Genomic DNA, 25,935 nt, shown 5'->3' on the forward strand with positions numbered 1-25,935 from the left:
CCTCGGGCCACGGGAGCCCTCGGAGCGGCCGGCACTCGCTGCGCTCCCGTCCGCGCCTCGGAGGCTGTGGGCGCGGAGCTGGTCGCCGGCCCACCGCCCTCCCGATCCTGGCCCCGCCCCTGGTCCCACCCCCTGCCCGGTCCCTCCCACGGCCTTGGCCACGGGCCCGGCGCGAGGGAACGGAAGCTTGGACAGTGACTCCCGAAAGCTCAGCCCTTCCCAGGAGAGGGCGTAAATCGGGCCCTGCGGGTTGCAGGTTGGGGCTCCAGGTCCGCCGGGCCTGGAGCCTGGGCGCAGTAGGTGCCCCGGCAATTCGGCGGCAGGGAAGGTCCGGTGGAGGAGGGCGGCCGAGGGCGCTGCGGGAGGGCTTGCCCAGCTGGAGGGGCCGTGGGAGCCTCAGTGCTGCCCCGGAGTCGCGCAGAACGTCCGCGCCCCCAAGCGCCCCGGCTCCGCCTGCGCTTGCCCCCTGCCCCTGCGGCCTGAGAGCCAGCGGGGCGCGGCGGGCTGAAAGTCAGGCTCCCGTCCTCCCTCCCGCTCTCGGGACGCAGTCAGGACCTCCAGCGCCAGGTGAAGTCAGAGCTCCACGGCTGTTCAGGGACGAATGAATGGGTGGCGGGAAGGAGGGAAGGCCGGCCGGCGGGCTCCACCTTCCAGTCCAGCCCTAGTCTCCCCCCAGCCAGCCGTGCTGCCGCGTCCTTTGTCCGTCCTGGGCCACCTGCCGCAGCATATTTGCCTATTAAAGGTTCTGAAAAGCCCTCCGCGTGGAAACCAGTTGTCGTTGCTCCTCCAAGCGTGTGGGACTTGTCACTCTTTTTTTTTTTTTTTTTTTTTTCTGGTCTGGGAAAGGCGGCGCGGAGCCCCGGCGCTGGGGGCAAACGCCCTGTTTCCTTCCTTGCCCAGCCCTCCCAGTCCACACGGCCTCCTCTCTGCAGGCCCAAATGCGTTAGTGCTCCCCGCCCTCCTCCCGCACCGGCCAGGTGGGTGCCGGCGAGGTGAGTGGGTGGAGCCATGAGGCAAGAGGCCGTCCCGTCCCCTGAAGGGCCTGGGCTCCCAGGCACCCACCTCAGGTCTGGAGGCTCCTGTCGGTGGAGGCGCGAGGGGTGTGTCCTGCGGCCCAGGCTGATGGGGATGCTGAGGCCAGCCTTTGGGGAGCAGGACAGGCAGGGTGTAAAGTGAGGGCAGAGCCCAGGGGGCTCCCCTGGCCCCAGCCACCTGCAAGCTGTCTTTCTTTCAACAAAGATTTAGTGCCCACCTACCACACGCGGCCTATGTGAGTGCTAAAGAGAAAAGCTTAAAATAAGAGAACCTCTGCCTGGTGGAAATTAACATTTCTGTGGCCGACAAGAGCAAACAAGACAAGGAAGCAGAAGAGCTGGGCTGGGAGATGGGGATGCTGCTGAGGAGGAGGATGGGGGCTGCGGATGGCCAGGGAGGGAGGTGGGCCTGTGGTCCTAAAGCGCAGGGACTTCACCCCTCCCAGGTCAGGCTGCAGGTTGGGGTGGGGGATTTAGAGAGGCCAAGCAGGATCTATCCTCCCTTTGGCGGGGGGAAGAGAAGGGAGAGGGGTCCCAGCCAGGACTCCCGTTCAAGTGTCCAGTGAGGGCACAGACAGCCTGAACTTGGGTGGGGGGCGTCAGGAAGGGGTTGAAAAATGGGGGCCGGGAGGAAAAGTAAGATCTGGCCAGGAGAACCGGGTGTGGGGATAAATCAGATCAGAGGTGGGGTCTCAGGGCGCTGCCCATCCCCAGAGCCAGAAAACCAGTGCCGCATCTAGAAGAGATGCAGCGGGGACACTTGGTGGTGGGGTGGTCACCGTATCAGGGCCGGCAGGGTCGGAGCGGGCATGATATCGGTGGCCTTAGATCCCCTCCCCCAGGGTTGGCAGCAGCTGGCAGAGGAGGACCGCGTGTGGGGAGGGCCAACCCAGCATCACGCGCAGGTGAGGAGGAAGGGACAAGGGACCGGCTGGGTCCGACACCTCCCGCCTTCCTGGGTCCAGTCCCACTCCCACCAAGATCGCCCCCCACCCTACCCGCAGAGCTGGGGAGTGGAAGGGGTGGACCCCACACGCAACCTCGGGTCCTGGGGGATGGAGAGGCCCCCTCGGTTAAAGCCACCCTCACAGTGTCGGCTCACGTGGAGCAGGGAAGGAAAGGTGCCCAGTCGGCGTCCCAGGCTGCAGCCCTACGGTGCGGCGGGGGCACAGCCCCAGGGCAGCGGGGGAGGGAGCGCGGTGGGCTTCCGGGGGCGAACACCGCGGAGCGGCCGGCTGCTGTGGGGAAGGGGTCAGGCTTGGCTTCCTGGGCAGCCCTCCTCCCCGGACCCCGGAGGGCCAAGTGCTGCTGCCAGGCCCACCCAAGAGTGGGCACCCTGGGCCCAAGGAACACGCTGTTTATTGAGCAGGCAGGCAAGCGGTAGGGAGTGCAGCTGGGCTGGAAGGGGACGTCCGAGCAGGACCGGGGAGGGGCGGGGCGGGGGGACACCCTGGGAGCGGGCAGATGACCAGCCCCAGGAACCTCCGACTGGTAACCCCTCTGTGCCTGTGTTTCCCCGTTTGCGAAGTGGTGATAGTTATAACGGCTTCCTCATAAAGCAGCTAAGCTGATACGTGGTTATTGTGAGTGAATATACACGTAAAGCATTCACACCAATACCGGCACGTGGCTTATAAACAGAGGATTTCAAGACGAATGAACACACAGAACAGCCCTCAGGAGACTTCCTGAGGGTGAGGTTAGGTTTTCCCCTCTTGCCCTTCACCCGTGATTGTTTCTCAGGCAGCGGGGCTGGGGGGGGGTGTTGGGGGGGGGCCGGAGAGAGAAGCCCACCTGGAAGGCTATCTAGGCCAACCTGGGAACCAAGCTGGAGTTGCTTCTGTGCTGAAGATTCAAGGCTCTGGGTGCAGACACAGAAGCAAGACCCCATTACCTCAAACTTGGGGCTTAAAACAACAGAAATGCACCCTCTCAAGTTCTGGAGGCGGGATGCCTGAACCAGCGCTTCTCTGGGGGGCTGGAGGTGAGGGTCCTTCCTGACTCTTCCGCCCCGTGTGCCCCAGGTGCCCACTGTCTTGCAGCTGCATCTCTGCCCCACGGCAATGGCCTTCTCTATATGGGGTCAGGTCTCCTCTGCCACCCCTGGCGAGGGCCTTTGGGATCACACATAATCCAGCACAGTCTCCCCATTTCCATCTCATCACAGCGGCCAAGTCCTTTTTTGCCCTATATGGTGACATTCACAGGTTCTGGGATTTAGGAGAGGAACATCTTTCTGGGGCCATTATTCAGATGACCACAGGGGGTCACAAGGGGCCTCTGTAAGTGGGATTAAATACTTAGAGGCAGAATCTCAAGGTGTTTGAGAGACAGCAGAAGATATAAAGCTGCTTTGAGAGGCTCTGGGCCCCGCCTGGGAGCAGGCTGACATAGAGCTAACACTGGCAGATCAGGCCCCTCGGCGCTGGCTGCTTTGGGTGGAAGCCCTGTCCCGTCAACCGCTGACACGAGTGCCCGCCTCTGTGGTCAGTTTGGTCCCAGAGCTTGGCCTCCCTGGAGGGTCTCATCTGTGCTCAGATGCTCCTGTCCCCACTGGCCCTCCGTGTTTTCTGGGGCTGCCATGACCTTGGTTTCATTACAGACCTTTAGCCCTTGGACAGGAGACCTGTGACATCAGAGCCCAGTATTGTCCTCCTGCTAGCCTGGAGAGAAGGTCTTCATGAAGATGAAGATGTTTCTATCGGCCAGGGCTCTCCGTGTGTGTGTGTGTGTGTGTGTGAGAGAGAGAGAGAGAGAGAGAGAGGGAGAGAGACAGGAAGAGAGACAGTTTATTCGAGGAATTGGCCATGTAGTTATGGAGGCCTGATAAACCCAAAACCTGCAGGGTGAGCTGGCCAGCTGGAGGCCTGGGAAGCGTTGTGCTCGGAGAGAATTCCTTCTCGTTCAGGGAAGATTAGGCCTTTGATGGCTTGGAACTGTCTCCGTCCGATGCGGCCACTATAATGAAATTCCACACACTCGGCAGCTTATAAACAACAGAAACGTCCTGCTCGCAGTTCTGGAGGCTGCAAGTGGCAGATCAGGTACTGGCAGGGTGAGGTGAGGGCCCCTCTCACGGTCACACACACGTGGGCGGGGGTGAGGGAGCTCCCTGGGGCCTCTTTTGTAAGGGCACTAATCCCATTCTGGAGTCACCTCTCAAAGGCCCAACCTCCTAATACGGTCACCTTGGAGCTTAGGTTAGGTTAGGATCAACAGATGAGTTCAGACTACAGCACCCACCTGCATTGTGGAGGGTAACCTGCTTTACTCCAAGTCCACTGATTTAAGTATCAGTGTAATCCAAAAAACCCTTCACAGAAACCTCCAGGATAATGTTTGAACAAATGTCTGGGCACCGTGGCCCAGCCAAGGCAACACATGAAATTAACCATCACAACTTCTATTCTATTTCAAGATACTTTTAAAACACCCTTCACAAAGCCCAGCTGTAACCCCACCTTTCTTCCACAAACCACTATCAGCACCAGCACTGGCCCCAAGCTTCCCCAGGTCACAGTGTAACGCCCAGGACAAGCAGAATCTATGTGCCTATCTGAGTCTGGGTCCCTTTGGGGAGCTTTCTGGTTAACCTGGAAAGGCCCCTTTGGGAATCATCACACGTGATTTGAAGCCGGCTCTGTCAATGTGCCAGTGGTCCTGTCTTCACCAGAGCCTGGGGCGAACTGGGACCCCGCCTTCTGCAAGCAAGTCCCTCCGGGTTAAGGTGGACCAAAGGTCTCATGCTTCACGAGTGGACCTGGCCTTGGCCTCCGTGCCCTCTGTTCAGCCTGTCCTACTTGGCTGACCGAGTGGATAGCTACACTTTGCGAAGGTTTAGGATGCTTCCTGTGGCTCTAATCAGGGTGGGTGATTTTAACCATCAAGGCACATGGCAGCCGTGACAGCATTGGCTACGCGTACAAATGGCACAGGTGCAGCGCGCGGCTATAACAATGTGTCCTGCTCGTCGTTCTCACATAGTTTCCTGTGTCCTACGGAATAAAATAAAGGCTGTGCTTATACACAAAGACACCAAAACATGACCCACAACGATCATAATAAATATATTTTAACTTCCCAACTGGCACAAAGAAACATTTCCAGCAGCACGGCGTGCACGATAATGTCAGGGTCTTGTCCACCGTTAGACCTGAGGCTTCGGCCCCTCCCACCAAGGGTCATGGTGGGAGTAGGGCCCTGTATCTCCAGACCCAAAGGGATGATGGGCCTGTAGCAACCACGGGAAATCCAAAGTTAAGCAAATAAAATAATAATTTGAAAAGGAAAAAAACAATGTAAGGAAAGTTGTCTTTGTTCTAGGAAAAGTCTTTTTTTTTTTTTTTTCACGGTATAATGACTCATTTATAAAGAGGAAGTGAGTTCTGTTGAAAAATACTTGAAATATTCTCTCAGGGGGAGAAAACAATTCTTCACCAGCATGGCTGGGCCCTGAGTGGGGGGCTTTGCTCTCTGCCTGTCCTGAGCCAGCAGGGATAATTCCTTCCGGGAATCCAGAGCCGAATGCCTGCTGTGAAGGAGAGCGGGGGCTTGGTACCCACCCAAGGGCTCCTGGGAGACCGTGGGCAGGGCGGGCACCTGGAAAGCTGGGGGGTGCCAGTCTCGCTAGATTACCTGAGGTCTCTGAGAGAAAGACCCCACCTGCCTTCTGTGAGTTTTTCACCCCATGGTGGGATGACAAGCATGTCCTGGGCAGTAGGGGACGATCACTCCCACACCCCTCCCAGGGAGGGGCCTGTCACTCGAGACGGGTGCACAGAGGGTCCCCAAGGGCAGACCACTGGCCCAGCTCAGCAAGTCTCACTTTCAGGGTGGAGAGGCCACCTCGGAGCAGACCCACAGAGAAGGGAGGGCGGGACTTGTGGGCAAGGCTGGTCAAGCGGTATTCCATGGCCCTTCCGAGGGTCCTGCTGCACCCGAGCTGAGCACGGCTGCCTGCGGGCCCTGGGCTGCCTGTGCCAGAGGGCCACGCGGCAGGGACCCCACTCGTCGTGTGATGCAACCCTGGGACTCAAGTCTCGCAGACGTGGCGCCTGGCACCTCGCTGGACTCGGGGAACGTTTCTCGGCTCAGTTTGGGGGTGGTGGTGAAGGCCATGGACAAGGTGCCAGAAACACACGGCGCCCTTCCTGGTGCCCTCCCTGCCCGCCTCCTCGGGGCAGCTCCACTGTCCACGGGAGGCCGGTGCCGGCTGAAGGCAGCTGCCCATCATCCCAGCACAACGGTCCGTATTCCAGTGAGGGGGGGCCTCCCTCACGACTGAGGCAACGTGAGCCTCAAGGGAAGCCCCTGCTGTGTTCCTGGGGCCCAGGCCCCATCACCCACCTCCAGGGGAGAGAAGTGGGGAGACGCCGTGGAGGAGGTGGGGTGACCCTCAGGTCTTCCGAAAAGATAAAGTTTCGGAACCTGCTTCACCTGGCTCCCCACCTCCCCGCTACAGTCCTGGCTGGGGGCCTGGTGGGTGCCACAGCGTGAGCGGCGCAAAGGCTGGCACTGGGAGGTGATGAAAAGAAGTTTCCAGGCATTGCCAGGGGGCGGACCCATGACTTACTGTCCTGGAAGATGCAGGCCACGTTGGTCCAACACAAGGGCAAAGGCCAGACACGTGGGGCTTGGGGGAGGAGGCGGCCTTCTCCTCAAGGGCTCTGGGGGGCGGTGTGTGGCAGGGACAGTGGAGGAGAGCAGGGTCCCGGGAGCAGAAAGGCTGCCTGAAGCAGCAGGGTGGCCGGACCAGGGCTGTGGGTGTGCAGGGCTGGCGAGGGGACGTGCGTGAGAATCACCAGTCCTGAGAATGTTCCAGGAGCACCGAAGGCCGTGTGTGCGTGTGTGTGCCCGTCTGTGTGTGCACGAATGCGTGTGTGTGCATGTGCACTTGTGCCCTCGTGTGTGTGTGTGTGTGTATGTGTGTGTGTGAAAGCCCAAGGCAGGCCTGTCTGAGGGGCTGAAAGAAGATCAGTGCGGCCCAAACGCACACAGTGGGGTGCCTGTGAGGATGTGGGCTTGTGTGAGTGTGTGCTCTGTGTGTGATGAGTGTGAGCCTGTGAGACAGCGGGTGTGTGCTTGTGAGCGTGGGGCTGTGCAGGGCGAGGCAGGTGCCCGGAGCCTGGGGAGTGGGGACCGGGACCGGGGCACACGTGCCGCGTGGCTCCCGTCCAGGGGTTCATCCGGAGGTGAGACGCTCAGAGGCACCAGTGCAAAGCGGGGAGAAGGTCCCCGAGGCGGAAAGGGGGCACCGCTGACCTTGAGCTTGTCCAGGATTTGTGGGGCGGCCCCTGACCTGGGCACAGAGGCTGCCCCGGGCACGGCTCTGTGTAGAAAACCCTTTGCTCTCTTGCACTCTCAGACTTGTTTCCCTGGTGAACCCGAAGCACCCGGTGTCCCTCCAAGCTTCCAGGGACCACAAATGCACAGGAAATACCTCTTCACGGCGGGAATATTGCTCCACACGTGCACGGCGTTCTGGATGGTACTGCCATGGACGTCCTGGATGGTCACCGGGTCAGTCTGAGGGATAAAAACATCAACTATGAACTGGGGGGACCCACAGGCCTCAGCCACCGTGGGCACCACACCTGAGCCCAGAACAGCGTCCCAGGCCTCCTAGACCGAGTATGTCTCCCAGTCAACATTGCTTACACGTCACATCTTTTTTCTTATGTATCACCTTATAAGGAAAAAAGCCGAGATATTATTTTAGACCTTTTAACTGGTAGGTTATTTTCTCTCCCACAGGTCACCTGGCCCAGGGACTCCCCGCCTGCTCCACGGCAGAGGTGGATCTCCATGAAGGACAAAGAAGTCCTTGTCCTTTGAGCCAAGAGATACGTCATCTCAGGCAGATAAGAGGCTTTGCGGGCAGACAGCAGAGTTTCCTAAAGGGCCGATGCTTCACGATGCCCACAGGGGCCGAGGGAGTGGCTGGATCCTGGGGCCGCAGTCTCCCTAGGAAGCACCGGAAGGTCAGGGAAGGAGGGGCTGGGGGGGAGTCGTGGCAGGAGGGAGGTCATCCAGTCCCCGACACCCAACCAGGTGGCCTGAACTCTACCTCTCTGGACTCGGAGTGGTGGGGCGTGCAGAAAGGCCCACGTGGACCGTTCCCAAGTCTGACCATCCCTGGACACATCAGTCTCCTCCCGTGTCCAGACCCCTGGCCGGGAGGAGAGCTCACACCTGAATGTACCATCAGGCACAGGGCAGAAAGAGACGGTCCTGTATTGGGCACGTCTAGCTATTGCCTGCCGTCAGCAGGAATGTTGTTCCACAGCAAGATGGGAGCAGTCACAGGACACATGAGAAGGCCTCTTTTTTGCCTGCTTCTGATTTGGGACCAATTCCGATCTACCAAATGTGCTCACAAAACGATCAAGAGTCAGTATCCTTGCTGTCCTCCAAGTTTGCTGACAGCTGGCACCCAGGTTTGGAGACTGTGCTTTTTGTCTGGACTCATGATTACTATTCATAGAGTTTTCAGTAAACAGGTCACCTTACAAGCCTCATCATGACTGCTGAGATGTGGTGACATGTCAGTATTTAAAAATTCCAGGCTTCCTAAAAAGCAGAAATAACCACAGATGCGGAAGAAAGTAAGAGAATCGTGAGGCCACTTTGCTCAACCCTATGAAAATGACTTTTAAACTTTAATTAAATGGGTGACATTCCGGGAAAACATAACTTACCAAATTGATCTCAGAAAAGATTGAAAATCTTAACTCTTCTTAACAGAAGAGTTGCTTCCATTTTAAAACAATGGCAACAACAATCAATCCCGGCAACTGCACAGGAAAAGTCTGTCAAATTTTAAAATATTTTTATGAAGCAAACTTAACATTGACATCCCAACCCGACAAAAATAGCACAAAACAAGAAAACCTCACACATCCACCTCTCGTGCTCATCAAAGCAAAAAATCCTACAGGAAATGCTATTCACCAGATTTCAGCAATCTGTCAGAACAGCCATACACCATGACTACGTGCGTATTTTCCAGGAATGCAAGGACGGATCACTGTTGGGAAATCTATTAGTATATTATATCCTATTAATAGGTCTAAAGAAGGAACTTAATTCTCTCCATAGACGTAAAAAAGAACATTTGACAGAATCCAACAATTATTCTTGATAATATGGCTCAAAAAATAGAAATCAAGGGAAACTGCTGGAAATTTCCTTAACATAGTGAAATTTATCAACCTCAACCTCAAAGCCAGCATCCGCTTAGTAGAGAAACACTGGAAACATTTACGTAAAAGTCAGGAACCAGGCAGGCATGTCTCATCACTACTGTGATGCAACGTGAGACAAGAGAAACGTATCTGAGGTACAAAATTAGAAAGAAAAAACGATCATGACTTGCAGATAATCTGCTCAAATACCTAGAAAGTCTAACTGAATCAACTATAAACCACTACCATCCACAAGGTAATCCAAGAAGGCAGCAGAAGCTAAATTAATGTAGAGAGATCGATAGTTTCTTGAATCAAACCAGTACGATACAAAATGGAAAATCCCAGCTGCATAGGAGGGAAGAAGACGGGACATTTGGGAGGCAAGGCGAGGGAACGCAGAGCGGGGGACACCCCGTGGGCAGGTGAGGGGAACGGCAGCTCGGCCGCCGGGGGGGTCTGCGTGGACACCCTCCTGGGGCAGTGGCAGCATTCCTGAAAACGGCACATGGACCCCCCGGTCTCACTTCCGGAATCCACCCCGCATACGTCCCCCCCACGCCCCGTCCTCATAGCACTGTTTGTAAGAGCAAGAGATTGGAAACAGCCCAGCTATCTGTTCCCGGGAACAGGTTAAAGGCATTTTTCACATCCATACAAAGTCAAACTGCACAAAACAAACACATACGTCAAAACAAAGAGTGAGAAAGGTACTTTTCCAACAGAACGATTTCCAAGGTAACGGTTAAGTGAAAAAAGCCCGACGCAGGGCAGCGGGGCGGGCAGATGTGTAGGTTTGTGGAGACGTCCTGGAGGTGGCCAAGGACCCGAAGTCAAGTGCAGTGGGGACAGCAGGGGTGGGGAAGACAGGAGACTTTCACTGCGGAGACTCCGGGCCTGGCCTGGGGCTGCCCTGTGTGGGGGTCAGCTGGGAGGGACGGGCCAGGTCAGCCCTGGACAAACCGGTCACTGAGTCCAAAAGTGGCTGCCCTAATGGTCAGGACTTGGGCCTGAGGACAGAAACAGCAAGGCCGTCGGTGCCCCAGGATGGGTTTGAGTGTGTGTGTGTGTAACTGACCGGCGCACTGCACATTGTGGTGTGCGAGTGTGATGCGTGTGCACGTGTGAGTGTGTATGCGCACAGATGGGGTGGCGGGGAGGAGAAGGACATGAGCCGAGGTGGCGGCATCTTAAATCCAGAGCAGGGCAAAGGCACCTGGGATCTCAGTGGTGAGACGGCCCTCGTGGGGTCTGTGAACTCTGAAAGCCCAGGCCTCGGGACCGGGACCTGAGTGGTGCCCCCATGGGCCCCAAGTGTCCCTCGGGGAGGCCGCGGCCCGCACCCACCTCCAGAAAGCGAGTGGCCACGACGCGGTCGTCCTTGGTCAGCACCAAGTTGTCCACGAACATCCAGAAGAAGGGCTGGGGGCTGCCTGGCCGGGGCCTCGCGTACCGCAGGATGCGGTGGAACTGGTACAGGTACCACGCTGGGTGGGGAGCAATCAGGTGGGTCTGGGCTCTGCCTGGAGGGACCCGGGATGCAAGGGTGGGGCTCTGGTGGGGGCGGGGCCGCCTGCTCCCCAGGGCAGTCCTGCTCCCGCAGCAGCCTCGAGGGCACAGGTGCAGGAGGCTGGGTGTCGCCCCACAGGGATGGGGTGGGAGGGGCGCCAGGCCACCCTGGGGTGACGGACCCACTCGCTGTCTTGGTTGTGGTGATGGCTCACAGGGTTCGCACTTCAAAACCCACCACGCTATACTCACTGAATACGGACAATTGACCTATGTCTCTGATACCCCAATAAAGCTGATTTTTTAAGAATGCAGACAGTTTGCAATTCCTGCCCTCCCTGAGGAGGGCTGGGGTGCGTGGGAGGGCGTGGCGGACAAGAGGCTCTGGAGTCTGAGCAGATGGCCAGGCCTCTTACCTGGGGGCTGGCCACAGGCGTGGCCCAGCGTGGGCGTAGAGCCGTAGGTGAGGTCGAAGGGGCCCCATGCTTCCACCTGCAGGAGAGCACAGGTGGCTCAGGAGGGCAGAGAGCTCCCCCGGGGCCGGGCACCTTTTCTGTCTGACCGTGTGATTCAGGCTGACCCTCATGGAAGGGGTTGGGGGGCGGTGAAACCCAGCGGGTCAGACCTGCCCCTTGGTTCAGGGGGTGCAGGGAGCCCCGCTTTCTCTATCATCTCGGGGAGGCCGGCTCCTCAGCAGAGCCCTGGGGAGCGCGGTGATTCCTTTGTGCCGGGCGTGGCCCTCACAGACCCTCCAGGGAGGGTGGCTCGGGGCCCCCAAGGATTCATGTGGATTCTGTACGTTGCTGGGAAATACGGCTGGAAGCCCCGATGGGTCACTGGGCAGCAGGCAGCCTTCCCTGGCGAGCGCAAGCCGCCCCTGCTGCACCTCCCCCGCCCCCCAGCCCCATCCAGGCCCCTACAATCCCACCTGAGCTGAGACGCTGAGGATTCCCTTCCCCCATCAGGGGCCCAGGTAACTGAGGGACCCGGTTAGAGACTCTAGCCCGTGTCACTCTTCTTGGAAAACAATTGAGAGACCCAAACACTGGATCCCTGGCTTTCTGACAGCAGTCCGTCCAGAGCAGACGTGGCTTCCCCGGACCCTCCCCAAGTCACTTAACAGGAGCCGACACCCAGCATTAGCCTCCAGCCTCACGTGTCCCCAACCTGACATGCCTTGTCACAGTCAGCTCTGACCCTGACCCAGGCGCACTCCTGGTGGCAAATGGGCACCGGGCTCCAGTGAAGCCTGCTGACCGGCACAAGTACAGCAGGGGGTCTGGACAGGGAAGGGGCAAGGGGGCTAGAGGAGGTGAGCATGGGCTGGGGGCCTGGGACCTGCATCCCAGCACTCTACACGAAGGTGGCTGCTGAAATGACCCCAGGAAAGGTTGTGAAGGAAGCAAGGTCTTAGAGGGAACACCCCGCTGTCCCCGAGAACCCGCCAGTGTGGACTTTAAATCCCCCGAAACCCGTGGCCAGGTATGGCTGTGTAGACGTGGAAGCCGGACACCCCCACCTCTAGGGTGGGCTGCACGGTGGGAAGGCCCATTTTACAGGCCTTGTGAAAAAGGAGTGAAGCCAGGACTGGTCGTTGGGGAACCGAGTGATGACGCCACACGTGAGCCACTGTCACCCCTGAGACGCGAAAGCTCGTGACAGGAGGGAGTGTCTGGACCCTTGGCTGCACCAGCGAGAGCCCCTCCATGTCTGATCTGTTCTTGCAGCTCTGCTACATGGGGAGGGCTCGTGTCACCCTCCGGTCCTGCCTTGACCATCCTGCCGTGGGAGGGAGGACCCTGCCCTGGGGAGCCTGGGACGAGTGTGCGGGTGGGCGCAGGCTCCAGAAATGCTTCCTGGTGGGACATTCGAAGGGGCCGGAGGGGCAAGAAGAGAACTGTCCTGGGCTTCGGGGCAGGGCAGACCCCAGGGGGACGGAGGAGGGGGGCGTCTCCAGTCTCAGCCAGAGAGGAGGGCTGGCCCCTGGGACACGGCCCCCTGGCCAGATGGGGAGAAGAGCTGAGAGGCCCTGCCGGCACGCGGGGGGTGAAGTGGGTCCCCCCACATTGGCTGCTTCCTTGCTGCCACCTTCTATGGCCAGTGCTCCGGCCCCTCTGACCCCGTGTCTGTGGTTGTTGGGCTCTGGGGATTACGGGCTCTAATTCTCCTGTGAGAGGCTGCGTGGGCGAGCGGGTGACGGACTAGGTCTTCCTGCCCTGAGGCCACAGAGGAGGCGTCCCGGCCCTTTCCCATCCTCGGTGGCTGGAGGCCCAGCTGCTGAGTCATTTTTAGGCCCTTCCTCCAAGGCCGCCGTCCAGGACAGCAGGAAATAGCCTTCGAGGGAGCCAGAACGTTTCATGACAGTGCTCGGAGAATGTTTTCAAACCATCAGTGGTGGCTGTGTTCAAGACTCAGCACTTTATTTTAGGGGGGGGAATCCCCCTCCCAGGGCTGCACCGTCACAGGTGGTGGGATAGGCCCCTTGGATTTCAACAAGTCGGGCAGGAGCCTTGGCCAATGGTTCTCTGGGCGGTGGGCAGCGGGGGGCTACGGACATGCCTCTCTCAGCTCTCCCGCCGTGGGGGGCCGACACCCCCCCAGGTGGGCCCTGCTGGGGACAGAGCATCCGGGCTGCACCTGCCCCTCCTCCTCCTGTCCAGTCCCCCGCCCCCGGCGCACCCCCTCCCCCCAGTCTCTCTCACCCCTTGGCGCCTGGAGGAACACAGCAGTACTTACGTCCCTTCTCACTACGTTGGTGACATCATCCAAATGCTTCAGTTTTCCCGGCTCAGAACCATATTCCAAAAAGCCCAGACTCATCAGCTCTGGGTGGGGAACAAAGGGGACACACAGGGCTGACGTTGGTTTTTGACCCCATGTGGAACTAAAGGGCTGCCCTCAGCAAGCAGACTTTATCTTTTCAATCGCACGACAGGGGCGAGCAAGCAAACTCCACTGAGAACTGATTTCAGAAAGTCAAGCAATTTGTTGCAAAACCACGCCCTCCTGGCTGCAGTGTCACTCTCTGGGTTAGGAAACCACTGGGTGGTGGCAGTCCACGCTGATGTCACCTGGTCAGGCTGTGTGACACGGCTGGGTTGCAGGGGAGTTTGCAGCCTGGGCATGGGACAACTAGCCCAGAAAGAATCTTAACAAATTGAACTAAGGATGCATCGTCCGGGCAGGGACTTGAAGGCTGGGCGGCCATGGGCTTCCTTCAGGGGAAAGCTGTGCCCACTCTGTGCGCCTCAGCCCCCAGGTCCCTAACACGGGTGCGCATGAGGCCACTGTGACCACACTACGCAAGACACGGGGCATAGTGCCAGAAGCGGGGTGGACGCCCCCTCCCCCCATTCCATTTGGCCAGAGACAAGGCGTATTTTCACGGATTCTTCTTACATCTTCCGGGCCCAGGAGAATCCATAGGATTTCCAAAGGCACCAGCAGGTGGGGTCTGCTCAGGGTACAGAGGGGCAGGACACCCAGGCAAGGCTGGAATGCAGCACGTGACCAGCCTGGGCAATCTGGGAGATTTGGGTAGAGAGGGAGGGTGCAGGGAGCCCTGCGAGGGGTGGGGCAGCCCTATAAGGTGGCCAGGTATGTGGAGGTGTCTGAGGTTTGGTGGCCGTGGGTAGGGCTGTCCTAGGCAGAGAGCCTGGGCCCCATGGCCCTCACTACAGCGTTTCACACCCACCGTCCTGCTACGTGAATTTTCTTTCCAAGGCATCCCTGCTGAAGGAAGGAGCCCCAGGCGCTCCCGCAACCCTCCCCTCCTGAAGGTGACCCTCAGGTCCCCAGCCTCAAACATGCAGCAAGTGCAGCATAGGGGACATTTCGACCCCGCCCACCGCCCACTCCCCCAGCCCCCCGTGGGTCTCGCTCCAGGCAGACGCATCTTCCATTTTCAGTCCTCAGACATCGCTGCACCCACCTTTCTTGATGTCCCCAAAAAGGGACAGCACCCGGACGGGTTCTCTCTTCCACACGGGCACGGTTTTGTACATCTCAAGGGGACTCTCCTATTTATTTTGTAAAAAAAAAAGGATGTTCTGATGACTGCTTGGCTGTAGAGCCCATGAGTGACAAGAAACATTCTTTCTGGCTCTGCAGAAGCTTTTCCCCTGATGAATGATGACACACCTGCCGAGGCGGCTGGCCCCGCCCTGACTGCACTGACCCCCAGGCCTCCGGGAGACCCCACCCATCTCCCAGGACGAGGGCCTCTGCCTTCCACACCAAGTCCCCAACCTGGGCCATCTCTAGCAAAAGAAAGGCAGGTGCGAGGAAAAGGAGGTTGCACGTGGTAGTGCCTGGCCTCCCACGAGCTGCGGAAGGGATTCCAGGCCTAGGCAGGGGCACTGCCTGGGGGCGGGGGAGGGGGGTCCCAAGAGACCCTGAGCCCCACGGGGAAGGGTCTGCCCAGGGCTGGAGCAGGTGGACAGCGCCCAACGCAGGCAGCGAGTGAAGTGGTGGGCGAGTGTAGGGGAGGGCAGGCTGCCCAGAGGAGGCGTGGGGAGGTGAGGAGGGCAGGGCGGATCCAGCGCAGGCACAGCCCTGAGGGACACTTGGGGACACACGTCCTGACCCCCCGCGGCAGCCGCAGGCGCAGTGCCTCCTTCCCGCTGTGCTCCGGCTCTAGTGGCAGCAATCCCAGTTGTGAGCAGCAACCCCCTCTCCCTTTGGTGAGAAACTCGTCCTGCAGTCTGCCGGCATGGGGTCTTTCTGCCCTGAGAGGGAGGGTTTCTGCCGCTCACCGGACCTAGAGAAGGCTCTACGGGGAGTGCAGGCACCTTGTTCCGAAAAGCACCATAAAGGCACCTGCTCCCATCTGGTTTCAGGGAGCGCTGGGTGGTGGGGCTACCGTGTGCCCCTGTGGTGGCCCAGCAATGCCGTGCATGGCAACTCTCCAGAACCAGCCTGGCCACGCGCCACAGGGGAGAGAGCCCGAGACTCAGGCCGCCCCGGTGAGCACCCAGCCCTCCCCATCACGTGGCCACCCTCCCTCTGTGCGTCTCTGTCCCCTTCCTTCCTGTTAGATGACACCAATCATTGCATTTCATGTCACCCTAATCCAGGATGACCTTACCTTAAGATTCTTAACTAAATTACGTCTGCAAAGACCCCCGTTTCCAACATAGGCCATGTTCACAGGTAACAGGGACTTGGATGTATCTTTGGGGGACAGAGTTCAACCCACCATGATGAGCCCATACTCCTGCCTAGCTCCCGGCTCCCGGCCTTGATCCTGGAGAGGACCCACGTCTGTGCCAGCTGTCCGGGTTGGACCAGGAGACCCTGCCCGGGCGTTGGCTCCCATTTTCTGGACCTAGAGGCACACCTCTGCTGGGCCCCTCTCCTACGTCCTACAAATGCCTCATTCCCAGGCTTGGAAGAAACAAAACTGCCATGCGAAAGTGATTTGTAGAGGGACTTCCCTGGTGGCACAGTGGTTAGGAATCTGCCTGCCAATGAAGGGAGCAGGGGTTCGAGCCCCGGTCCGGGAAGATCCCACGTGCCGTGGAACAACTAAGCCCATGCGTGACAACTACTGAGCCTGCGCTCTAGAGCCCGCGAGCCACAACTACTGAGCCCACGAGCCACAACTACTGAAGCCCATGTGCCACAACTACTGAAGCCCATGAGCCTAGAGCCTGTGCTCTGCAACAAGAGAAGCCACCACAATGAGAAGCCCACGCACCGCAACGAAGACCCAACGCAGCCAAAAATCAATAAATTAATTTAAAAAAAAGAAAAATATTTTAAAAAATAAAGTGACTTGCTGGGGGCTTCCTTGGTGGCGCAGTGGTTGAGAGTCCGTCTGCCGATGCAGGGGACACGGGTTCGTGCCCCGGTCCGGGAAGATCCCACATGCCGTGGGGCGGCTGGGCCCGTGAGCCATGGCCACTGAGCCTGCACGTCTGGAGCCTATGCTCCGCAACGGGAGAGGCCACAGCAGTGAGAGGCCCGCGTACCACAAAAAAAAAAAAAAAAAAAAAAAAGTGACTTGTAGAAGACAGAGCATCTAGCGGACAAAGAGGAGATGGGAAAAGCGCATTTGCTTAAAAGCCCTTAACTTCATTGCGTAAGGGAGCGGACGAGCATTTTGCAGCCTGTCACCAGAGGAAAGGGACCAAGTTAGGGCCGCCGAGCACCCGCCGTTTCCTCACCGCCTCCCGGTCGCAGAAGGCCTTCAGCCACCCCCGCCACTTCTTCCTCCTCTGCAGCAGCCCGCTGCGGGGGAAAGGCAGGCACAGGAAGCAGACCCATTGACTCATGGCCTGCACTTTCCCCGAGGTCCCGGGGCCCACCAGGCTGTCGAGGCACTCGAAACAGAAGCACCTGGAGTCAAACAGAGAATCACAGCGACAGGCCTGCCACTGCCTTGGCCGCCAGGTGAAACCCCGGTGGTCCTGCAGGCAGAGGAGAGCCTGCTCCTTGCTCCGGAGTGAGGGGTGGAAGCCACACGCGGGCTCAGGTGAAAAGACAGAGCTGGCAGGGGCGGGAGGCGAGGCTGTGGCCCGGGGAAGGGGAACGGGTCCCTCTTGGAGACCAGGAGTGATGGGAACCCAGCCATCTGCAGGAGGCTGCAGGGGGTCTGTGGGCAGTGACAGTTTTCAAAGACTCCCCAAAGCCAGCTGGCTCCCTCCTCCAAACTCCAGATCCTGAGAAACCAGGCAAGATCTCTGCAGGCGCACCCACTGCGGGGTGGGTGGGGGCTGCAGACTTGGGGCAGGGCAGCAGTCAATACCAGGACGGCCCAGAAGGACTGAGGGGAGGGGACCACGGGTGAAGCTCAGGCTGGCATGTAGCAGGGAATGAATACGCCTTGCCTGACCCCAGCCGCGTGGGTTTCCTGTCACTGCCCTACTTAACCACGGAGGGAGCAGCTATGTCTTGGCGATAAAAACAGAAAGAAAAATCACAAGCACAGATCTTCTGACATCCCTCTCCCCTAGGTCAAGGCTATACACCAAATGAAACATTTGACATGGAAATGGATAGCTTTGGAGAAAGTCATACTTTTGGGGGGTGAACCCCCTGGGACTCCGGGATGCAGAACGGAGAAGAATGGGAGTTTCCTAGGCTTGTGGGCCGTGGTCCTTCACCCCTTGCCTGGACCCCCAGGGCCCCTGGCCTCACCGCGTGCAGTCGGGGCTCTCGCAGATGAGCAGCGTCTCTCCCGCACAGCATATGGAGCAGTAGGACTGGTACCCGTCCTCGTCGTACAAGAAGAGGCACTCCAGGAACTTGTCCTTGGTGAGGGCACAGCCAGGCTGCCTCCTTTGCTCCAAGGCCTCCACAAAGCCACCCCATGCCTCCCTGCTTACCTTGCACGGAGTGCACATCCCTCCCTCAAACAGAGGGTGCTGCGTGTGCACCTGGAAACTTCCGCAGCAGATACACACGTCTGAGGCGAAAACCCACAGGGCAACGTGTCACAATGCCGTCAGGCACAGCAACAGACTTAGGAACAAGTTTAACAATAACAAAAAAAGGGCAAGACCTGTACACTGAAAACCACAAACTAGTCTTGAAAGAAATTAATGGTCAAACAGATGGGAGGGCATCCCATATTCATGGATCAGAAGACTAAATAGTGTTAAAATGGGCAGCCTCCCCAAATCTGTTTTTGAGAAACCAGATCCTTCTCAAAAATCCCAGCTGGCCTTTTCCTTTCTTTCTTTCTTTCTTTTTTTTTTTTTTAGAAATTGCTAAGATGATCCTAAAATTCATATGTAAATGCAGGGGATCCAGAATGGGCAAACGCAAAGAGAGAGAAAGTAGATGCATGGTTGCCTGGGGTTGTAAGAGGGGAGGCAGAGGGGTGAGGAAGGAGGACGGACTGCGGATGGGTACCAGTTTCTTTTGCGCATGACGAAAATGCCCTAAAATTAGATTGTAGTGATGGGTACACATATCTGTGATTACACTAAAAGACACTGAGGTGTACGCTTCAAATGAAGTGTCAGGGTCCTTGGGGCAGGTGGAGGGGATACGAGCTGGGCACCCGTGGCATACACTGCCCTCTTCCATGGATGGACAATGAATGAGGCTGCAAGTCTTTCCTCAGCTGGCTGCCCTTCACCTGGGCAGGTGTGCAATGCTCACCTTCTATGTCTCGCTGGTTAACCTTGACTTCATATGCAATAAGATCTGGAAAAGAAAATAAGTAGCCCCTTCCTCTGCCTGTCTCCTAATTTAGACACCTCAAGAGATGAGCCTCACAAGTCCTTGGTGAAGGACTTCCGAAGTCACAGGAACCAGAGGATCAGCACCGCCACCTCCCCCCAGTCCCCTCTGCCTTTCATGGTGACATGTTAAACATCTGAGCTGGTGGGGTGGGGTGGGGGAGGCTTCGAGTGGGGCCCTTCTGCTCCTGAATGATGTGGGAGTATTCCAGAAGCCGGGAACCCTAGATACTGCCCAGGCCTGGGGTCAGCACCCCAAGTGATGGATCCAGTACCTGAATGAGCCCTCACCTCTGTGGAGCCTGGGTGACGGTGGGGATGACTGCTCGCTGGAGCCCACCAGGGTGATGTCCATGCTGTGCTCTGCTTCCGGGTCCAGGACTGCAGCAGTGGCCACGGGGACACCAAACCAGGAGACAGGACGCGCACCAGACAGGGAGAAAGTGTCCCATCAGCCTCCGTCTTGGAGCCCCAGACCCCCAGCACAGGACTGAGCAGACCACCCAGCCCGGCCCCTACCCACCTCCCACCATGACACACCCCTCTCGACCCCCAGGGTCAAGGGGCAGGAAGACTGGTGGGGAGTGCCAACCTCGAGAGGGGGCTCAGTGGGCGCGGTCAGGTGGGCTGCTTCTCCCCACAAATGGGAGGGCAGGGGGCCTCGAAGGGCCCAGGGTCCACCACGGCCCCTCCCTCCTCCTGTGTCCTTCCTGGCTGTGCACCCCTCAGCCACCCCCATGCTCCTGCCACCCCACTGTCCCCCAAACCCCAGCCTGTGGTCTCTCCCACCCCTGCCTCAAAGGCAGGGGGGCTATGGAGAAGGAGAAAGGGCCTCACTGATTTCACAGGGCGGGGGACACGGCTCCCCTTTCAGCAGCGGGGCCGGGTCAAGCTCCGAGCCATCCAGGGTTTCCAGGCTCAGGGTTCCCCGGGGAGGAGAGGGCCATGGAACCTGGGAAGGGGCCTTCCAGAAACCAGCAGGAACCCGGGGTGCTGGGCCTGCTGGGCGAAGGGGGTGCGAAGGGTGACGTGACGTGCGGGGGCGGGGGAGTGGGGAGGGGCGGGGGAGCCCTCAGTGCCACTGGGTGTTGGCTGGAAGGGTGGGGGGGCTCGTGTGGGCTCGCTCCTGTTGGGTGCGGTTAGGGAGTCTGGGGAGCGGGGAGGGGGAGGAGAGTCCCCAGGGTGGGGAGAGGTGAAGAGAGCTGTGTGGGCTGGGTGAGGGGGGCTCAGTAATGGGGCACTGAGTGTGGGAGTGGGGGGCTTAGGGGCGGGACTGAGGTCTTGGGGGAGTGGCAGGAGGGCAGGTGTGAGCAGAGGGAGTTCAGTGGGCTTAGGGAGCTCAAGGGCGGGGGTGAAGGTGCTGGGTAAGGGTTAGGGGGGGCGTTTACTGCGGTGGGAGGGGCCAAGGGGCAGAGGGAGGAGGGGCTCAGCTTGGGCCTGGAGGGGGCATAACTCCCCCCTCTGCTGGGGTGTGGGCTGGGCCTCCCGACTTTCCCGTCAAAAGCTCCGCACGAGGCGGGGGTAACTTTGCAGTGAGAAACCTGACAAACACAGCTCTGCCAAGTGGTCAAGGTCGACGTCAAGAGTGGAGTGGACAGTACTGCCCTGGAGGCGCTGAGATGAGGATGGCCTGTCACCTCTGCGGGCTCCCTCCCCACGATGACCCTGCCTCCACCCGTGAGAAAAATACCAGAAAATTCCAGGGGAGGAATGGCATACAAAATACCTGCCCAGGACTCCTCAAAACTGTCATGCTCATCAAAAGCAGAGAAAATCTGAAAAACTGTCACAGCCAAGAAGAGCGTAAGGAGACATGATGACTAAATGGGACAGAAAAAGGACATTAGGGGAAAACCAAGGGCATCTAGTAGACTATGGCTTCTCAGTGTAGTGAATGTTGTATCAGTATTGGTTCATTAATTGTAACAATTGTATCACACTAATGCAAGATGTTAATAATAGGGGAGACAGGGTGGGGTTTTGGGGAATTCTGTCCTAGCTTCACAAATGTTCCGTAGATACAAACTATTCTAAAATAGTTTCTGTTTTTAACAGCACAGTATTATTGACTATAGTCACCATGCCGGTATATCACATCCCTATCTATGGGAATTTATTTATAACTGGAAATTTGTATCTTTTGACCCTCTTCACCCATTTGCCCATCCCTCAGGCCTCACCTCTGGCAACCACCTTCTCTGTTTCTATGATTTTTAAAAAATATTTATTTATTTATTTGGCTGCACCGGGTCTTAGTTGTGGCATGCGGGATCTTTAGTTGCAGCGGGATCTAGTTCCCTGACCAGGAATCGAACCTGGGCCCCCTGCATTGGGAGCGAAGAGTTGTAACCACTGGACCACTAGGGAAGTCCCAGGTTTTTTTTTTTTTTTAATTCCACAGGTAAGTGAGATCATATGGTATTTTTCTTTCTCTGTCTGACTTGTTTCACTTAGCATAATGCCCTCAAGGTCAATCCATGTTGTCACAAGTGGCAAAATTTTCATTCTTTTTTACAGCTGAGTAATATTCCATTGTATACATACACCATATTTTCTTTATCCATTCATCCATTCATGGGCACTTAGGGTGTTTCCATGTCTTGAATACTGTAAATAATGCTGAACATGGGGGTGAAGATATCTTCTCAAATTAGTGTTTCCTTGTTTTTGGATGAATATCCAGAAATGGAATTGCTGGATTGTATGGTAGTTCTATCTTTTCTTTTTTGAGGAACCTTCATACTGTTTCCCATGGTTGCTGCACCAGTTTACATTCTCACAACTGTACACAAGGGTTCCCTTTTCTCCACACCCTCCCCAGCACTTGTTATTTCTTGTCTTTTTGATACTAGCCACTCTGACAGGTGTGAGGTGGTAACTCACTGCGGTCTTGATTTGCACTTCCCTAATGATGAGTGATGTTGAGCACATTTTCATGTACCTGTTGGCCATCTGTATGTCTTCTTTGGAAAAACATCTATCCAGATTCCTTCCCTAGATTTTATATCAAATTGTTTGTTGTTTTGCTATTGAGCTATATGAATTCTTTATATATTTTGGATATTAACCCCTTATTAGATATATGATTTTCAAATATTTTCTCCCATTCAGTACATTGCATTTTCATTTTGTTGATGGTTTCCTTTGTAGTGCAGAAGAGTTTTTAGTATGATTATAGTCTCATTTGTTTATTTTTGCTTTTGTTGCCTTCGCTTTTGGTGTCAAATCCAAAACACCATTGCCAAGACAGATGTCAAGGAGTTTACCACCTATGTTCTCTTCTAGGAGTTTGTGGTTTCAGGTCTTATGTTCAAGTCTTAAATCCATTTTGAGTTAATTTTTGTGTGTGGTGTAAGATAGTGGTCCAGTTTCATTCTTTGGCATGTAGCTGTCCAGTGTTCCCCAACACCATTAATTGAAGAGACTCTTCTTTCCCCATTATATATTCTTGGCTCCTTTGTCATAAATTAATTTTCCATATATACGTGGGTTTACTTCTGTGCTTTCTATTCTGTTCCATTGATCTATGTGCCTGTTTTTGTGCCAGTACCATACTGTATTAATTACAGTAGCTCTGTAACATAGTTTGAAATCAGGGTGTGTGACACCTCTAGCTTTGTTCCTCTTTCTCAAGATTGCTTTGGCAATTCATGGTCTTTGTGGTTCTACGTAAATTTTTGGATTGTTTTTTCTATTCCTGTGAAAACTGCCATTGGAATTTTGATAAGGGTTTCATCAAATCTGTAGATTGCCTTGGCTAATATGGTTATTTTAACAATATTAATTCTTTCAATCCATGAGCATATCTTTCTAAATATTTTAGAATATTTATTCTACAAGAGTTTATTAAAGCTTTTTTTAGTGGAGGGAAGAGAATACTGATGACGACGATGAAATCATTTTCCCCATGTTTGAGTATATTGTCTTGATTGCCTTCTCCTCCTTTTACTTAATTTAGCTTTGTTTTTTAACTAGGACACCAGATTAAACATTATTATAAGGATCAGTAGTGACTGGGGTGCAGGCCTCTCTGTCAACTGACCACACCACCCAACTCCCATGTCACATCACTGCTCCCCACTCTGCCCTGTCCATGTTGTTCCTGTAACAGAAGGGGAATGTGGGAATTCCAGGGGCCCATTCCAGCTCCACGGAAGGGACTGTCTTCTTGTTGTTGGACCTGAACAGCAGGGAGGGCGTCCTGGGGGCAAGATCACCTGACCTGGTGACATGAAGAGGTTCCACCTAGGGTACGTGGACATGTACGGGGGTGGGGGGAACCCAGGACACTCCCGGGCAGGTGCCTTCCTGTCAGGGTCTCAGGTCACCGTATGCCCTGCTGCAGCTTGGCAGACACCAGCACTGTCTGGGGGGGTGGGGGGGCCCTAGTGGTTTGGAAACAGGCCTCAGAGGAGCTGGCCTCTTGGTGACCAGCTCAGTCTCTGAGGCCACCACCAGCATCAGACCCTGACATGTCAGGACCCTCTGCCGGCCAAGGGTACCCCTGTCCTCACTCATGGACACCCCAGGAAACCCGAAAATCACATGCGTGGGAGCAAAAGGCAGGACACAAAGCAGGCCTCCATCTCCATGGGGACCACCTGCCAGCTCAAACTCCCCCTATGGCCCCGCACCCATCAGTGGCCACGCTCTGCGAGGGGCAGTTCTGAAGCTTCCTGGGTGAACCCCAGTCCCTCCCAACACAGCCCAGTCTGCCTAACACCCCTGCCTTCCCTGGCCGGGACTTCTGCAGGGCTGGCGCGGGCCCAGTGAGGACCTGCTGACACCCCTGCATGAACCTCCACACCCTCAGAGCCACGGTGGGCCTGTGGTTAGGTCCCGTCTGGCCTGGTGGTCACCCTCTGGGTGCTGGCCTGACAGGGTGACCCACAGCTTGATCTCAGTTCGGTTCAGAGGCTTTTGGGCCCAAAGGCATCCTGAACGGCACCTGACTCCTGTTGGGCTTGGCCCCTCACCCAAGGCTGGGTCTGGGGGCAGCTATGTACGGCCTAGGAGGATCCTGTCCTGGTGCCAGGGCACCGACCAGGTTTCCTGGCAATGGGGAGAGACCCCTTATACCGCTCGGTCCGCATGCTGTCCTTCTGCATTCCTGCGCAGCCCCAGAGTAGCAGGGGGTCTCACAGGCATCTGGAGAGGATTTGGGGGCACATGAAGCAGAGGGGGGGCCTGGCAGCGGGTGGAGCCATGCCTCTCTGGGAACGCACACTGGTGGGGGACGATGGGAGCACTGTCCAGAAGCTGTATGAGGGAAGCCACAAGAGCACGAGGGCCATCAGGGACTGGGGTTCAGATCTTTTCCTTTGCCTGCAGGTGTCAGGCCTGGGCTCCTGGCTGCTTGTAGGTCATTCAGGCGGAGGCGCTGCAGAGACCCCCCCCCATCTCCCGGGCGGTGGGCCAGGGCGTGGGATGAAGTGGGGGGTGCAAAGCCCAGCGCCCCCACTGAGCGGGCTCGCGACTCCAGGCCTTCATGCTTTCACTGCACGGTAAGCTCCCGGGGAGACAGGCTCCTGGGGAGACCGGCTGGGCTCAGTCATCCTGCGGGTCTGGAGATGATTCCCACACTGGTGCTTCAGGCATACAACCCCACATGCAGTGTCTATAAATGTTCCATGAAGGGAAGAGTCTCTGTTGAAATAGGGTTGAGGGAAGTGGAATGTTAAGTGGGTGTGTTTCCTGTGGGACTTATCAGAGCCTTTATGATGGAAGGCTCAGTGATGGAAGTTGTGAACCTCCAAGCAGGGGATGGTATACCGCCTGGCCCCGACCAATCGGACCAGGGCATCCTGTTCCCAAGGCTGCCCATGACCGTGCTTCTGGAGGGTGGGAGAAGCTGCCAGCTGTCGGCCCAAGGCTGGGCACATGGGCAGGTGGGCTGGTTAGGCCTCAGCGCTGACAACCCAGGGCCCAGGGCTGCAGCAGCAGAGGCTGGTGTCCTGTGCCCTCCTCCTGACCCTCATGGTCCCGGCCCCTGTGGGGCAGACTGACGGCCAGTGCCCTCTTCTATCTGGAATGTGCAGCCAGGGCAGGGGAAGGGAACACAGGGACCCGCCCATGTTTCAGTTACCGTATCAGGTCACATGACCCACCTCACGCTAGTGGGAGGCGAGTGGTGGTGTTTTGTGATGCTCTTGGGGGAATGGATGGATGGATGAACGAACATTCATTCTTCTCCCCAAGACAAAGTGCAGTGGGGGTAAAAGAGGAATTCGCCCTTGTGTTGGCGTGACCACAAGGTGACCCACTGGTCCTCAGGCTCTGGTCCGACCCTCTGCCCAGCCTGCCGCTGTCTTGACCACTAATGATGCTTTAAATATGCAGAGAGAGAGAAGGCAGCCACTGACAGCTCAGAAGGGCCTGGCCTCGCAGCCAGGTGTCCTGGTGGTCCCGGTGGATGCCAGCAACCTCACAGGGCACAGCCTCAGACAGGCCACTCTGTGCAGAGATGAGGGGAGTGGAAAAGACAAGACCCCTTCCCAGTCTGTCTGAGCACAAAAGCCAGGTCTTCCGCCACCCACAAAAGTGACCAGACATCCCCCCCTTCTGGCTAAAACGGTGACTGCACATCTTCCCAACTGCCTGACGAGAGGCCTTAGGGCACCAGGTCACTGCACCTCCCCTTCCCAACAGCACCCCATCCAGAGCTGCTGTGGGGGAGCCTTGGGAGCAGGGCTGCTGTCTGGGCCCCCCGTTCATGGTGACGTCATTGCACTGATGTCCCTGAGAACATGGCGATGGCCCTCCAGCTTACTGGATTTAACCTGCCCTTCCTCCAAGCCCACTTACGCCAAGGGAGTCCCCTTACGGTACATTTATAAACACTCAGTGGAAAACACCATTTTTATTATCTGTGCACAGGCTGTAAGTTTTTATAGACTGATATTCAAAAAGTCCCAAAGTTGATGGTGAAACGATGCTGGATTCCAGCCCCTGTTGCTGTTGGGCTGTGGAATAAAACTTAGGAAAATCAAGTCTCTCTTCTCTGTTTCTTTTCCTTTTTAA

General features: G+C 56.8%; 1 protein-coding gene across 1 annotated transcript; it reads right to left on the reverse strand.

Moving 5' to 3' along the window:
• Positions 1–5,352: 5,352 nt before the first annotated feature.
• On the reverse strand, positions 5,353–25,629 carry DNMT3L (DNA methyltransferase 3 like; the record flags this gene model as incomplete). The annotated part of the gene is made up of 17 exons (XM_082624388.1): positions 5,353–5,565; positions 7,474–7,559; positions 10,565–10,704; positions 11,143–11,218; positions 13,463–13,551; positions 14,658–14,745; positions 16,894–17,065; positions 17,867–18,134; positions 18,836–18,880; positions 19,207–19,296; positions 19,868–20,007; positions 22,997–23,116; positions 23,244–23,281; positions 24,058–24,174; positions 24,702–24,787; positions 25,278–25,368; positions 25,567–25,629. The coding sequence occupies 17 exons, from the start codon at positions 25,627–25,629 to the stop codon at positions 5,400–5,402; spliced, it is 1,875 nt and encodes a 624-aa protein (XP_082480514.1). The 3' UTR covers positions 5,353–5,399.
• Between the last annotated feature and the right edge of the window lie 306 nt (positions 25,630–25,935).

Source organism: Mesoplodon mirus, assembly GCF_964341445.2.
Source record: "Mesoplodon mirus genome assembly, chromosome: 6".
Lineage (NCBI taxonomy): Eukaryota > Metazoa > Chordata > Mammalia > Artiodactyla > Ziphiidae > Mesoplodon > Mesoplodon mirus.